The 17,243-nt window shown below is 40.6% G+C and overlaps 1 protein-coding gene across 1 annotated transcript; it reads left to right on the forward strand.

The window, feature by feature from the left end:
• Positions 1 to 1,867: 1,867 nt before the first annotated feature.
• On the forward strand, positions 1,868 to 17,106 carry cul5a (cullin 5a). The gene is made up of 19 exons (XM_058413893.1): positions 1,868 to 2,020; positions 4,336 to 4,445; positions 4,556 to 4,655; positions 6,547 to 6,723; positions 6,819 to 6,960; positions 7,879 to 8,024; positions 8,650 to 8,730; positions 8,812 to 8,905; positions 8,977 to 9,107; positions 10,141 to 10,248; positions 10,959 to 11,023; positions 11,148 to 11,280; positions 11,367 to 11,498; positions 11,603 to 11,726; positions 11,816 to 11,991; positions 12,084 to 12,245; positions 12,996 to 13,114; positions 13,220 to 13,343; positions 13,828 to 17,106. The coding sequence occupies exons 1-19, from the start codon at positions 1,997 to 1,999 to the stop codon at positions 14,020 to 14,022; spliced, it is 2,343 nt and encodes a 780-aa protein (XP_058269876.1). The 5' UTR covers positions 1,868 to 1,996; the 3' UTR covers positions 14,023 to 17,106.
• The last annotated feature ends 137 nt before the right edge of the window (positions 17,107 to 17,243 follow it).

The raw sequence follows: 17,243 nt of genomic DNA on the forward strand, positions 1-17,243 counted from the left end.
GATCTTCCTGGCCTTGGTCCAGCACCGCTTGTTGTAGATTGAGTGCAGGTCAGGGAGCTTGGTACGGATGATGCACTAAGCTGATAGCACCACCCTCTGAAGAGCTCGTCTGTCCTGCATGGTGCTGTTCCCAAACCAGGTTGTGATGTTTCCCGTCAGGATGCTCTCTATGGTGCAGGAGTAAAAGTTCCTAAGCACGTTAGAGGGCAGTCAAAAGTCTCTCAAGCATCTGAGGTGGTAGAGACGCTGCCAGGCCTTTTTTTTGCCACGGATTTGATGTGACAGGACCATGACAGGTCCTGCGTGATGTGAACACCGAGGTATCTGAAGCTGTCCACTCTCTCCACTGGAGTTATAACTCTGACATCTGGTGTTATGACCCTCCCATCTAGAGTTATGACCCTCCCATCTGGAGATATGACCCTCCGATCTGGTGTTATGAATCTCCCATCTGGATTTATGACCCTCCCATCTGATGTTATGACCCTCCACTCTGGAGTTATGACCCTATCATCTAGAGTTATGACCCTCCCATCTAGAGTTATGACTCTCCCATCTGGTGTTATGACACTCCCATCTGGTGTTATGACTCTCCCACCTGGAGTTATGACCCTCCCATGTGTTTATATGACCATCCCACTTGGAGTTATGACCCTCCCATGTGGAGTTATAACCCTCCCATCTAGAGTTATGACCCTCCCATATGGAGATATGACCCTCCGATCTGGTGTTATGAATCTCCCATCTGGAGTTATGACCCTCCCATCTGATGTTATGACCCTCCACTCTGGAGTTATGAGTACTCCCATTTGGAGTTTTTACACTCCCATCTGGTGTTATGAATCTCCCATCTAGAGTTATGACTCTCCACTCTGGAGTTATGACCATCCCATCTAGAGTTATGACTCTCCACTCTGGAGTTATGAGCATCCCATCTAGAGTTATGACTCTCCACTCTGGAGTTATGACCATCCCATCTAGAGTTATGACTCTCCACTCTGGAGTTATGACCATCCCATCTAGAGTTATGACTCTCCACTCTGGAGTTATGACCATCCCATCTAGAGTTATGACTCTCCACTCTGGAGTTATGACCATCCCATCTAGAGTTATGACTCTCCACTCTGGAGTTATGACCATCCCATCTAGAGTTATGACTCTCCACTCTGGAGTTATGACCATCCCATCTAGAGTTATGACTCTCCACTCTGGAGTTATGACCATCCCATCTGGAGTTATGACTCTTTGATATGACTATCAGGTATTATGACACTCCCATCTAGAGTTTTGACCTCACATCTGGTGTTATGACCCTTCCATGTGTTTATATGACCGTCCCACTTGGAGTTATGACCCTCCCATCTGAAGTTATAGATCTGCCATTTAGTTCTCCCATTTATAGAGATACACCCTATCCACCGGGAAGTGTTCCAGATTGCATTCATATCATTCTTGGTAAGAGTATTCAGTTATGTTGTGCTGAACCATGTCTCCAGCAGGTTTAAAAAGAAGCTCGGTTAAAGGTCAAATACAGTGACATCTGGTGGCAGGTGATTTTAGGCAGATTTAGAAATGACACAGCAATATACACAAGATTCAAGTAAGCAAGGTGTAAGACACACTGTATATATATATATATCTCCTAAAATGACCCCCATTCATTTCAAATAACCACCCTTTAAAATTATGACTGGTGCAAAAATCTGTAGGATTTTACACTTTACTACCCATGCGAAAATATAGAACAAATTAACACACAGGTGATAGTTACCTGTCCACCTGATGACAGATGGACCCGTGTTCAGAATTCATGTTTCATTAAGTGTAATGTTATTTTAAATGTTAAAATACATGTTTTTAAAAAACAGATGTTTTGAGACAGTTTAGTATTTTCTTTGTATTGCCGTGAAGAAACTACATCTGCCTACCTAAACCCTCTCTATTCTCATGCAGTCCAACACTCGCGAGAGCAAGAGGGAGAGTAAGTTAAGGAAACATGGCGATGTCTAATTTGTTAAAGGTAAGACCTTACAGCTCGATGATTTCCTATTGTGCTTCATGAACTGACGCTCTGCATGCTCGCTGTCAACACGATCAATTATTTCTTATTGGGCTTTATGTGGGAGAGTTTTGTTCGGGAACCTTCCTGCAGAACCACTTTCAGCCAGGTAGTTCACTAAAAACTGATTAGCCGAGCTGTTTTGCTAGTCTAGGGAACGAACATCAACACCGTTTTCTCCCCTCCACCTGTATTCCGGCAAATGTAGTACTCCTCGCTACGATTGGTTAGCAGTATCGGCGTCCGCTTCTACGATTGGTTAACACGTCCTGTACTCAAGCTCGTGAGTAGAAATGACTGGCCAATCCAATCGCCGGAAGGTGATTATTTCGGAATATGGGTAGGAAAAATAATGCCGCACTGCTAGCATGCAAGCTTAGTATTGGCCCATTTTAGCTAGTTAGCTAGTAAACAGTGGATATAATTACTTGTATCATTGACACTTTTAGCTAGATTGTGTCCGTCGCCTTGTTATTTTGCTCTGTAAACCAAGAGGGCCGTTTGCACATAATTGCACACCATTAGTTTGGACGTAGTTAATCTGCAGTGGACAGTTAGCTTATAGTGGATAGTTAGCAAAGTAGCTGCACAGGATGGCCAATAATTCGATGCCGGTTAGCAGCACTAGCTTGCAAATATTACGAATCTTTATACATTACAAGGTTCATATAAATGACATCTTTTTCGCGCAAACAAAACGGTGCGACTGATATAAGGTTTATTCTTGAACCTTTGATTTGTTTCCCGATGTAAATGCTTGCTTAAAGATTTCTCCTGCAGGTTAGCTCAGCTGGCTAACGCCTCCGCTGCTCTTTACATCCACAGAGCTTTAAGAAAAGTTCATATGTAACGCTGCGGTTTATAAAGTTTATGCAGAAAACCCTCTGCTTTCGTACTTGTTGGGTAACTGACATGGTGAAGTGGTATTTAAACGACTTTTGGACCTGAATAATTGAATCATCCTGTCAGCTGTCACCTGTTTTACATTTCTATATGTGACAGAAGCTTTTATCCAAAGTGCCTGAAGGAGAATAGACTCCAGACGAAGAGCTGGTTGGTCAAAGAGGTTTGATTTAAAAGAAAGATCCACCCTGAAACACTTGAAATCTATTCTGAATCAAATCTCTGTGATGTCTTCAGTGGATCTGGTACAGATCTGTTGGTGGTTGATGTATTTTCGGTATTCTTGTGAGAAGTTAGTGGTTGTGGACCGTGCTGAGGTCACAGGGGGACAGGAGGAAAGAGGAGGAAAAAATATCATCAATCCCAAGTGCTAACAATTCCCTCTAGGATTTTTACCATTTTGCATTTACAGAAATGAACGCAAAACTCTGGGGAGCTTGATTTTCTGCAAATTTGGGCTGTGTGACATCATAACAATGTCCATTCAGTCCAATGCCTCTTTGATTGAAGTGCATCAAACACGAGTAAACCTTTCAGAAAGTAATCTAGAAACTAATCTCTAGAAAGTAATCGCACGTGTGTTTTCACACAATTTGAAAAATGCTGCGCAATCAAGAATCTTTCACAAATAAACTCTTGAAGCACTAGATAAAGGTCAGATTTTGCTGTTCTTCCATGAAAAATAAATACATGGACAACAAATCCTGAGCGTAACGTTACAGTGCAGCGATACAACGCTGTTTTGCGATGAGTTAACAGCACAGACTCCAGAGACTAGCTATTTCTGAGATGCAGAAGCACATTGGTCTCGACTGCGGTATTAAGCGTGAGTAGAGTGTGGAGGTGAGAGAGCTGGACAGACTAAAGGACTAAAGCTCTGCTTTAGATTGAGATGAAGTGAGAGCTACCTTCTGTGCTATGTCAAACAACATGTAGATGAAAGAAGTTGAAACAAAAAAGTATATTCAGAATTGAATTCTAAAATAAATCTTCGTCATGGACGATTGCATGCTTATTGTAAAGATTAAGTCATTCAGGGTGGATTTCTTTTTTTCTCCGTCGGCTCACTAGTGGCTCTGTGCCAGATCTGGGACTCGTTACAAAGCTGTGCATCAGAAAATGACACATCCGATTCTGATCGCATCCCAACGCTGCTATTGCTCCTTTAATTTATTTATTTATTTTGTTTTCTTTTTATTTCACAGAAGTTTGAGTGTCGTCTTGTTTACTGTGAGAATGTCCGTGTGAGATTTCAGTGATTCAGTGTCTGCTCTCCTGAAAGAAAAACTGGACAAAAAAAAACAAGGATCAGCGCACATATTAGTGTAAAAAATAAAAAAATGTATTAACAAAGCTGTTTTGATCTTTCCCAGAACAAAGGGTCCCTCCAGTTTGAGGACAAGTGGGATCTGATGCGCCCCATTGTCCTTAAGTTACTTCGCCAGGAGTCTGTAACGAAGCAGCAGTGGTTCGATCTTTTCTCGTAAGAATGATTCATTGAATGTGATGCTGGTGATCGAGGTTAGGTCTTTAATTTAGCATGAAGCATCAGTCTCAGTGCTCTGTCTTTTATGCTTTTTCTTTCTGCCACAGAGATGTTCATGCAGTCTGTCTATGGGATGACAAAGGCCCAGCTAAGATTCACCAGGCTCTGAAGGAGGACATTTTAGATTTTATAAAGCAAGCCCAGGCGGTAAGGAAGATCTTCATCAGGGGTTTTTTATTTAGTTGTTTTTTTATGTGATGTGTGTGTATGTGGTTTCATATCAGATTTCGGGTTCAAGCTGCATTCACATTACCATGTGCTTCAAATCAGACCCTTTCTGTATGTGGTCCTATATTGGATACAGATCCCAGTAAGGAGCCATGTGACATGAATATCTCAGAATGCATGTGGCCTGTTCCCTATATCACTGCACAAATCATACAGACCTGCCTGATCCATCCCCATGCCCTACTTCTGGTTGGAGTCTCATCACTTGGAGGTCACTCACTGCTGCTGTAGTGGCCCTGCATGGACAGCCTGGAGATGCATAAGATTACCATTTAGAAACCATTAGGATGGCTTAAGACTGCAATAGCCATAAACAGTGTAGCATTCAAATCTCCATCAGTGAACAGCAACAAAATATTAATTCATGTTAAAACTAAATCAGATTTTCAAGTTGCACTTATAATCTCACTCTCCGGTGTCACCCTGATGAGGATGGGTTCCCTTTTGAGTCTCAAGGTTTCTTCCTCATGTGGTCTCAGGTAGTGATTCCTCACTACTGTCACTTTTGGCTTGATCGTTAGGGATACACCTATAAATGTAATATTTACATCCTGAATTTATATAATTCTGTAAAGCCGCTCTGTGACGGTAAAAACATTGATACTGACGCTGTCATTATCATGGAGAACAGCGCCTGTGGTGATGATATTCAGTGGATGAGGAAATTGCACTTGATATTTAGAGGACTGAGTTTCGTTCTCAAGAAACCGGTACTCAAGAAATCTGGCCAAAAACAAATATGGCTACAGTGATGAAGAAATATTAATACTCCTATACAAATACCCAAGTGAATTCCTCAACACAGCGATCCCACTGCTCCTGGCTCCTGTCCTGTACCCACTCATCACTCAGCAAATGCTAGCCATCTGGCCTTTTTCTTCACCTTCTCAACCTGATCATGTACAGCAGCAAGCTGAGGAAATTGTGCTGCGGATTTGGACTATGAGCACAGGGATTGTCTGACAGATAAGATGTGATGCGTGTGAATTATTGAACACCCAAGGATTTCAGGGGCAGCCATATTAAATACTGATTTAAGTCGCAGACATTACAGGTTCAAATGTAGCTTACCATCGAGAGAGATCCAGTCTGAGCCAAAAGAAATTGTGCAACAAAGCCTGTAATGTGAGCGGAGCCTCAGTCTGAGCCTTTTTCAAGAAAGTGGACTGTCTCTCAAGCCTGTTACAGATGTGCGACAAGTTAGTACATCAGTCATGTTGGTATTTAATTGACTGTGTGCAGTTTGGTTGAAACCCAACCTAACTGTGGAATCTGCAGTGGCTACTGCAACAGGCTTGGGTACATGCCCCTTTCATCATTTCTGGCCCTGCTATTTGAATGAAATTTGATTGAACAAATCATTTAAATCAAGATAAATAAGCTCAGTGTAGAAGAGATTAGATCTCTATAGGGACCTGTTGTGGTGTCAGCCATGTCAGTGTCTTTCTTCCGTCTCTGAAAAACATCACAGATCAAATTACGTGCTGTTTTGGGGTTTTTTTTGGACTATCTCTGTGATATGATGAGTTTAATCCAGTCAGGATAGACACTGATGCCATACTAATCATTTATAGAACAACATATGGCCATGACACTGTAAAACTGTAAAGCACGCGTCCTGTAGTCATTTGATTGCTGTCCATAGCTAAGAGTTTTTAATCACAGAGGAGACAAGTAAACATGTTAATACAAATCTCACAATTGGGCAGTATCCAGGGTAAGGCTTTATTTAAAGAAAATATTTTTAGTCCAGTTTTGAATGTCCTGCTCATCTTGAGACTTTTTTTTTTCCCAACTCTGTGCTTTATAGAGGGTTCTCAGTCACCAAGATGACACGGCCCTCCTCAAGGCTTACATCGTGGAGTGGAGGAAGTTCTTCACGCAGTGTGATATACTACCTAAGCCATTTTGCCAGCTTGAGATCACTCTGATGGGGAAGCAGGGCAGCAACAAGAAGTCCAACGTGGAGGATAGCATAGTGCGGAAGGTGAGTGGGCGACAGACTAGGAGCGGTCAGCTCAGTGTTTCCCCATTAATCGTATGTGATGTGACATTCTGTTTCACTCCTCTGTCGATTCCTAGCTGATGTTGGACACTTGGAACGAATCCATTTTTTCCAACATCAAGAACAGGCTGCAGGATAGTGCAATGAAGTTGGTCCATGCTGAAAGACTTGGGGAGGCTTTTGACTCTCAGCTGGTCATCGGGGTGCGCGAGTCTTATGGTAATGACACACACATTTGCAAATTCTGCATTAATTGTGCTGCATGGTATTTGAAACTGATACAACACCTTCAGCATAAGAGGATTAAGGTCAAATCTGTGCTACAATTTTTATATAACCCTGCTTTTTTGGTTTAATGCTTGAATATTTATGATGTAATGAATAACACACATTATTATTATTATATAAAAATAGTGCATTCCGGAGTGGGGTGTAATGTGGCTCAACACACATCAAAGATGTGAAGCATCTGTCGCACAAGTCATGAAACTATAGCAACAATAACATATTGTTATATATAATATACACTGATCAGGCATAACATTATGACCACATGCCTAATATTGTGTTGGTCCCCATTTTGCTGCCAAAACAGCCCTGACCCGTCATGCACTGTGTATTCTGACACCTTTCTATCAGAAACGTCTTCAGCAGTTTGAGCAACAGTAGTCTGTTGGATCGGATCACACGGGCCAGCCTTCACTCCCCACGTGCATCAATGAGCCTTGGCCGCCCATGACCCTGTCACCGGTTCGCCACTGTTTCTTCCTTGGACCACTATTGATAGATACTGACCACTGCAGACCGGGAACACCCCACAAGAGCTGCAGTTTTGGAGATGCTCTGATCCAGTGGTCTAGCCATCACAATTTGGTCCTGCAAGTCAAACTCGCTCAAATCCTTACACTTGTCTATTTTTCCTGCTTCTAACACATCAACTTTGATGCTGCCTAATATATCCCACCCACTACCAGGTGCCATGATGAGGAGATCATCAGTCTTATTCACTTCACCTCTCAGTGCTCACAATGTTATACCTGATCAGTGTATATACTGTGGTTAGGTAAATAGAGACAGGATATATGTGAGTATATGGGTAAACCTTACATGAAGATCCCTACTGTAACCGTTTTGCAGTGAACCTGTGTTCCAACCCTGATGATAAGCTGCAGATCTACAGGGATAACTTCGAGAAAGCCTACCTGGACTCCACTGAGAGGTTCTACAGGACACAGGCTCCTTCCTACCTACAGCAAAATGGAGTACAAAACTACATGAAATATGTAAGAGGTTTGCAGTAAAATTAGGGCAGTAGGTTCTGATTCTATGCAGACATTTTATTGTAAATAGTGACTCTTTGGCCAAAGGTATACCTGTCTGCTTGGTTAAACTTGCTATTACTGATGTAAACCATATGTAAACAACATGTTTTTTAATGAGGGTAGATGATTTTTACATCATGAAATTAACACTCAGCATTCAGAAATGGGATTCTCTTGTGCTTAGGTCAAATTTGTTCTCACAGTCCACTTTGTAGGTTGCAGTAAAATCTGAAACTTTCTCGCTTTGTATGTAACTTTCCAGAAGCTAGCTAACTGGAATAATGTTAATGATGAGCAAATCCTCATTGTTAAGATTTGATTATAAGCTCCCAAGCGGCTTAGCAGAAAATTATTTGTCCTGAAAACTAGGGATTCTGAATTTTCAGCAATTCCTCAGCTATCTGTCCATCCAGCTATACTGTCTGGACGGGAGGGCCATACTCTCTCTACTAATATATATTTGAAAGCCATTTTATTATTAATGGAAATCATTAAAAAAGAATTTATTCAGTTATACATGTGATTTGTATATTCTTTATGATTTCTTTTTTTTTTTAATGTATGGTGTCTTCATTGTCTCATGCAGGCAGACGCTAAATTAAGGGAGGAGGAAAAACGTGCACTACGCTATTTAGAGACACGACGTGAATGTAACTCTGTTCAAGCAGTGAGTATTCAGATTATTTCTACAGTTTACCGTTATGTAGAATGACCGATTGAGAAATAAACCTTTTTTTTTTCTTTGTAGCTTATGGAATGTTGTGTAAATGCACTGGTGACATCGTTCAAAGAAACAATCTTGGCAGAATGTCCAGGCATGATTAAACGTAACGAGACTGACAGTGAGTATCAGAACAGCTGATTGACTTTTGAGTAGTTGCTATAATGCTAAAGATGCCATGTACAATTCCAGAGCTTCACCTGATGTTCTCGCTGATGGATAAAGTGCCCAGTGGAATTGAACCCATGCTTAAGGATCTGGAGGAACACATCATTAGTGCCGGCCTGGCCGACATGGTTGCTGCTGCTGAGACTATCACAACAGTGAGTGGATGGGGGGAAAATACCTAAATATTGGGAGATTTACCTTTTGTATAGGTTTATACTATTTCTCTAATGAATTATTATTAGTTTACAGGATTTTTTGGAGTTATATTGCTTGTGTACCTGCTGACAGAAATGCTTATTAAATAATGCATTTTAAAATCCATCAGCAATTCCAAAAATCCATGTGATGCTAAAGCCAAAACCTTTTCTTAAAATATAAATTATTTCTCTGTGTGTTTGTGTTGAGTTTGTATTCTAAAGACCATTAATGTTTGTGTTTTGTTGGGTTTTTTTTTTTTTTTCTTCTTTAAAAATGTTTTTTATTTGGCTGGTCATGTCCTGTAACCAGTCTCCAGATCACACCAACATTTTGGCACGTTTTATAGGTTAAAAAAAAAAAAATACAAAACCGTACTTTCACAGCACAGAAAAACTGGATGGTGATATTAGGGACACCGTATGGCCTATTTGTGGACACCTGAACATCCAATTCCATATTTAAACACCCCTCACTGCCCCTTTGCTGTTATAATAAGCTCCATTCTACTAGGAAGGCTTCCCAATAGATTTTAGCATAAGGCTGTGGTGATGTGGCCATTCAGGCCCAGGAGAATGGAGTGAGGTCAGTTGCTGATGTTGGGTATAGTCTGTGCTAAACCAAAGATGTTCAGTGGGGTTGAGGTCAGGGTTCTGTTTTAAGGCACTAGAGTTGTTGCTAAACTATGTCATCATGGAGCTTGCTTTGTGCATTGTCATGCTGGAGCTAAGTTGGGCCTCTTGGTTCCAGTGATGGGAAACTGTAATGCTACTATATATGAACACATCCTTTACAATTGTGTGCTTTGATGACTGTTTGAGGAAGAACGAGATATGGTGAGGTGGTCACAAACGTTTGGTCATTTAGTGTACTCTGTGCTGATTACTATTATTTCCATTACTATTGACATCATGATGGTCTGAAATGAAGCATGAGAAGCATCGATTTAAATAACTTGGAAAATAAACTCTGATGTAATATTTCTGTGTTCAGGACTCTGAGAAGTATGTGGAGCAGCTTCTCACTCTGTTCAACCGCTTTAGTAAACTTGTGAAGGAGGCATTCCAGGATGATCCTCGCTTCCTCACAGCCAGAGATAAAGTGAGTGCACTGCAGCAGATGTGTTAAATGTTTACTACAATTTAATGAGAGTAATTGCACTGTGACTCATTATTGCAGATGTAATGGATAGGTGATAAGCTGATGCTGGATGTCTAACACATAGTCAGAGCTTAAAACTCTGCATTATGGGACTAGGGATTGGTTTTGGCTGTAAATGTTTTATTACTGAAAATGGGACATCTTGAATAAATTCCTCACAAAGTGAGCATTTGTGACAAACAAGACAAATGTGTGTCATCTGGCAATTATTTCGGAGGCGTTTGTTTAATGTATTATATAGAAATGAGTAGTTCTATAATTGAACTAAAATTGATTTAAAATTTAACTGAAATACAACAAAGACAGTGTTATAGTTTAGACATGGACCTTCTTATCATCTGCTTCTTTTCTGTTGTGGGCTGAGGCCAAGTGTGTCCAGTTTAAATGATAAATTGCGTCTCTCCTCGAGGTGGAGGATGAGATGCCTGATTTATTTATTTATTGATTTGTTTTAAGGGAGCTAGTATGCACAATGTGTAACAGATTACCATGATAATTCTGCTGCTTTGGGATTTTTAGTCTTTAAGCATCATATATATGTTCTTGTTTTATACTAGCCCTATAATGTGAACATTTACTAATTTCTGAATAAAATATCATGAAAAAACTACTGGAGACTGATTACCTAACACCATGTCAATTTTTACTAGGCGTACAAAGCAGTTGTGAATGATGCCACAATATTTAAGTTGGAGCTACCTATGAAACAGAAGGGGTGAGTAAGCAAAATCAGCTGTGTGTGTTTTCTCAAGTATATTTTGAACTATTTGTAAAGCTAACTTGCCTCTTCCACAAGTTTTCCACATGTTTTAGTCATTCAGCTCTGTGCTTTTATACAGAGTGGGCCTCAAAACGCAACCCGAGTCCAAGTGTCCAGAGCTGCTAGCCAACTACTGTGACATGCTGCTGAGGAAGACGCCACTCAGCAAAAAGCTCACCTCGGAGGAGATCGAGCTAAAGTTAAAAGAAGTGGTAAGGGACTCTAAATGCACGCTGAGCTCCTTCATAAAAAAATCTCTTTCCTGACCAGGAAACCTTTTCTTTTTTTTTTGTTGTAGTTGCTGGTGCTAAAATATGTCCAGAATAAGGACGTGTTTATGAGGTACCATAAAGCCCACCTGACCAGGAGGTTGATCCTGGACATCTCAGCTGACAGCGAGATTGAGGAGAACATGGTCGAATGGCTCAGGGTAAGGACAGGGATAAGAAAAATGTTTTTATCTTCATTTAACTTAATCATAATGGTCCAGATGTGCACAAAGGTTTTCATTTACATTTTTTTTTTATTTTGTAGGAAGTTGGTATGCCAGCCGATTATGTCAACAAGCTAGCTAGAATGTTCCAAGACATCAAGGTCTCAGAGGATCTAAACCAGGTCTTCAAGGAGATGCATAAACACAACAAGCTTGCTTTACCAGGTGACTTTAAAGCACAGGTAATCTCTGTAATCATGGCTAAACCCAAACAAGGCTGGTTCTTATACCGTTATTTGTTTTCTGTGGTGCAGCTGACTCCGTAAATATAAAGATCCTGAATGCTGGAGCATGGTCACGCAGCTCAGAGAAGGTCTTCGTTTCACTTCCCACTGAGCTGGAGGACCTCATTCCTGAAGTTGAAGACTTTTACAAGAAGAATCACAGTGGCAGAAAGCTGCACTGGCACCACCTTATGTCCAATGGCATTGTGAGTTGGATTGCAGTCTTTCGTTTCTGTAAGATTTACATGTGTGCCTGCTAGTAAGTATGTACTCTTTGTTCAATGTTTTTTTGCCACAGATCACATTTAAGAATGAAGTGGGTCAGTATGACTTGGAGGTCACAACCTTCCAGCTGGCTGTTCTTTTCGCCTGGAACCAAAGACCTAGAGAGAAGATCAGCTTTGAAAACCTGAAGCTTGCCACTGAGCTGCCTGATGCAGAGCTGAGACGCACACTCTGGGTGAGAGGAGTGAACGTCCAAAGTACAGTGTAGGCCTGTGGAATTATCCAGGCTAGGTTGTGTAGTGGTCCATCAGTGAAGACAAATCAATTACATTATTCTACAAAAAGCTTGAGAAACATTATAAAAATGAATGTACAGTGTACTGTCCATATTTGACAGAGCTGCATGAGGCAGCAGTTCACTAAGTGAGGTCATAACTAGACAATGGACAAAACTGTGCATATAATTGACCAATCACACCCACAAATCCTCTTTGAACCTCCCATTTCAGAATTATTACCCCTTTGCTGTTATAATAACTACTAATCTTCTGGGAAGGCTTTCCACCAATGGGGATTTGTCTATTGCATGGTCCATTTCCTTCCAGTTCATCCCAAAAGTGTTTAGTGGGGTTAAGGTCAGGGCTCTGTGATGGACATTTGAGTTCTATCACCTTGGCAACCTCCAACCTTGACAAACCATGTGAAAATCTCATAGATTTATATATGGATCATGATTTCTTATTATTATGGAGTATTTTTGCAGATAACTGGGGGGAAAGTCATTCATCTTGTAGTAAGGAAGTAAGTTAATAATAATTAGACTTAAAAAAGTGAAAGGGTTTGGATCTGACTTAGATCTGACCCGGAGCATACAGGGATTAGTGGTTGAGGTAGTGCACATAATCGTCATATCTGTGTATTTGGTGATGGTTTAATCATCATGCTGACATCTGTGCTGTCTTTATCTCTCTCTCTCTCCTTTCAGTCTCTCGTTGCCTTCCCAAAACTCAAACGGCAGGTGCTTTCATACGAACCTCAAGTGAGCTCTCCCAAAGACTTCACAGATAGTACATTGTTCTTCGTTAACCAGGAATTCTCCTTGATGTGTGTATCTCCTTTTTCATTTGTTACTAACATGATTGATTTATCACGGCAAATGGGTTAAGTAGAGTCGTGGTGCTAGAGTGTTAAATGTTTTGCTTTTTTCAGAAAAAACTCCAAGGTGCAGAAGAGGGGGAAGATTAACCTGATTGGGCGTCTACAGCTGACTACAGAGCGAATGAGGGAGGAGGAGAATGAAGGCATTGTTCAACTAAGAATATTAAGAACACAGGTATGTAATCATTTTGTGGGAAAATGTTTCATAACTATTAGAACAGCTGGACGTTCATAGGATCATCAACATGGTCCAGATGTGGACACGGTTAGGTATTTTTATGGATCGAAACGGACAGTTGCAGAGTCAATTAACATATGAGGGGGAAAAATGGCCATAGTTCAGTGAGTTTAGTTTGAGTTTGAAGCAACACAGTTGTAGTTTAGACAATCCCACAATACAGTGTTTGTGAATTATTTAGCAGCTCACTGGACCAGAGAACGGCTTCAGCTACCGAGACATTCAACAAGTGTAACCTCTTCGAAACATCCAGTTTTGTAGCTCTCTAATGAGTTAAACATTAAAAGTGCCTTAGTTACTTATTTGTAAGAAAGGAATATTATGCAACAGGACCTTTTAGAAAAATTTCAGTCGCATGTCAATGAGTTTTTTCAGCCATGGAGTTTTGTTTTGTTCACGTTTCTCCCTTTTGACTTAACAGGAGGCCATCATTCAAATTATGAAGATGCGAAAGAAGATCACTAATGCCCAGCTGCAGACCGAGCTGGTGGAGATCCTGAAAAACATGTTCCTTCCCCAGAAGAAGATGATCAAGGAGCAGATTGAGTGGCTGATTGAGCACAAGTACATCAAGCGTGATGAGTCGGACATTAACACCTTCATCTACATGGCATAGCACTGAGGTTTCCGCTGGAAATGCTTATCGTTCCAATCAAGATGAAGACAGTGAACCTGCAGCGGCTCAGCAAGTGGGAGAGGAGTGCTGACACAATGGAGCAACCAAGCTGGCTGCTGATCTTCTCGTGGAGTGATGGGCTTGTTTTACATGACAGTCACACACCAGAATAGCTTGTTTTCAAGAAAAATCCCTGCCTTACCTTACAGTAAAGAAACCTGAGATGAGGATGGGAGATTTCAAAGGAAAAACAAAACAAAACAAAAAAAAAATGAACTATATTTTTGCCAACAGGTAGTCAGTATGCATGGTGGGTGGTTTGCCTATTTTTTTTTTTTTTTTGTGAGTGTCGACATCAACAGCATGCTGTCGGTGGGAATGTCTATCATCTGAGGACTTGTTTGTGTGTGCCGTGTTTGTGTGTGTGAGTGAGTGTATGTGTGTGTCCTTGTCTGGTCCAGGCTGTGTCCACTCTTCTCCTCTCCAGCTCAGCGCTCAGCCTGGTCCAAAAGCTCACACTGCAGCCACATGGGAGCTCCGTCACCTGGATGGTGGACTGGAGCGTTAGCACTTTACTCATTCTGCCACACATTCAGCATGGCCGTGTTCCCGTCATCTGTTCTGTGTTGCTCTGTTTTGTTTTGTTTGTTTTTTTTGTTTTTTGAGAACAACTTGGGATAGTATATGATGATGGTATATGGCAGCCATCTTGAAATAACAGAGAAGTTCACCATACTTTCCCCTTTATTCATTAATATTGACTTTTCTCTGGCCAACAGAATATCAGATACAGTTACAGTGTGATACAATAGACACGCTGCAGTTGTGCTGTACAGCGTAGCCGTCTGTTCCGTTATCAGAGTTGTTTTGTTTCGAGTCGCCCCGGAGATAACGTTACTCTTCTTCCATTGACCTTCAAGCCTCCTTAAGGACACATTGGCTTCTTAGTGAATTAATCGGGGGCAGCTGTGTTATTTTAAAACTGTGTTATTGGAACGGTTTGATTTCATGAAGCCTCTCTGGGCACTGGAGTGCGCTTTACACCCTTGCATGTTGTCCACATGGAAGGATTGATATTATCATTATACAGAAATTATATATAGGTAATATTTTGTAGCATATTTCACTTTTACTCAGTCATTTAAGATCTGTTCCCTCTGACGGATATCATCACTGTTTCTAAACGATGTCATTTTTATAGCACAGCCTCCTCTCAAATTTGAGCAATGTAATAGTGATAATGTTTTCCGTTATCAGACTCGTGTTATAAAGTGATCCTTTAAAAAGAACTGTCTTGCTACCTACACAGCCTATTTAACATGTTTCACACTGACCTAGTGACCAAGTGCTTTAAGGTATCTTGATAACTGAGGTCATTTGGCCTATGATAATGGGGAAAAAAATCATTAAACATTACATAAAGCACCATTTTGTGAATTAAAGGTTGAGTGGATATATGACACATGTTAAAGCAACAAGTTTTAGTATTAATTCCTTTACATCTCTTTTTGAAATGGTCATCTTTCTGTGAATCAGCCATGTCTCTTCTTTCAATCCGGATATAAATACGATGTATAGCATTAAGTAGGATACATACAGGGTTGATTTATACACCTTTATTTCAGTTAGTGATCATTATACAATCCTGAGCCACACACATCAACATCATTACAATGTGAAAACAAGCGCCCACTCACAGGAAAAGCAGACACAGTTAAGCTCTGACCGACGGCTTCACCTGTAAACACAATACAGTGACAGGTCACTCGTCCATTCACCTTCAGTAAGCACTTTATCCAGGTCAAGGTCACGCTGGATCTGGAGCCTATTCCAGTAACATTATGTACAAGGCAGGATTATACCCCTGATGGGTCTCCAGTCCGTCACACTTCACACACCACAGGGGAACTCTAATAGAGGCTAGTGGGGAAAAAATCGTCCAGTTTATTTATTCATAACTTAATCATGTGACTGAGAAAGCATAAATAAGGTGTGTATAAATAAGGTGTGTGTAAACGATCAATGATCTGATTCACTTCGTCATATTAGCCTTTTGTATTCATTCTGATTTTGTTTAGGTTTCTTCATTATGAAGTTGTTGTATTCGGCATGCATGGCTTTGAATGGGAGTTTTCCATTAAGTACAGTGACACTAAAGATTTTAAAATTTCCCGGAACTACCTAATGAGCGAATGGTTTTTTAATGGAAAAGAAAAATCATTGTTCCTCCCTCTTATTAAGCTTTTTTTTTTTTTTTGCAAGCATTAAAATTGGATGGAAATGCATTTAAATTACAAAAAAAACTAGGCACATAATTACCCAAGGGAAATTTTTTACAACACAAGGCCTGAAGAAAGAAGAAAATAGTTGGTATTAATTACTTCATAATAATAATAGTAATAATGATAATTGGTGAAGTATAATCCATAGTGGACGTAGGGCATGGGGAGTGCTGCAGCTGTATGTTTAATGTTTAATGCGAGGATGTTTTAATGTAGAACACAGAGAGTCAGATTTGAAGCAGCAGAAGACCGAAGTCGTGTTGTGTGATTTGTGTTGAGTTTTCAGCACTGGATGTTCCACCGTCCTGTGTGTCGTGGGTCCTATGAGTTGAGAAAACAATAGAACCTCCATGTAGCTTCGGTTTGATCTCGCACCCTAAATCCATACAAAAAAAATCCAGACTTGGTATTGGTTTTCAGCCCCTTTATATGGCAGTAGGTTTTCAGAGGCTGTGTGTGTTTGTGTGTGTGTCCTGTTCACTTTTCACACACCTCCACATGTGAAAAAGGCTGCAGTGAAGCATATAATCAGTATTTGTTTTCTTTCGAATAGAGTTGAATGAACAATTTTCAGTGTTAATTTCTGAGTGGGTGAAATAAGTGATTTTCTGCACTTGACAGTTTTGTCTTTAGGAAAATGATGGCAAGAAATTAAAGTATGCTTAGTTTGAAACATGACAACTGTTCATTTGCTTATTAAACATGCATTACTGCTTAGCATCATCTACATCTCCAACATTGTGCAGGACTGACAGCTGTAAAAGATAAAGACTTGGGTTTTGTTTGTTTGTTTTTTTTTCCCTCAAAATCCCCCAAAAACCCCCTGCTGAATACACGTGAATGTGTGCCACTATGTGCGGTGAGTGTTTTTCAGAGCTGCGAGGCGCTCGAGTGGATGTTCATCGTGCAGTCAGGGTGAACCGGTTTGGTGTACACCAT

The sequence above is a fragment of the Hemibagrus wyckioides genome, linkage group LG17 (genome assembly GCF_019097595.1).
Source record: "Hemibagrus wyckioides isolate EC202008001 linkage group LG17, SWU_Hwy_1.0, whole genome shotgun sequence".
NCBI lineage: Eukaryota > Metazoa > Chordata > Actinopteri > Siluriformes > Bagridae > Hemibagrus > Hemibagrus wyckioides.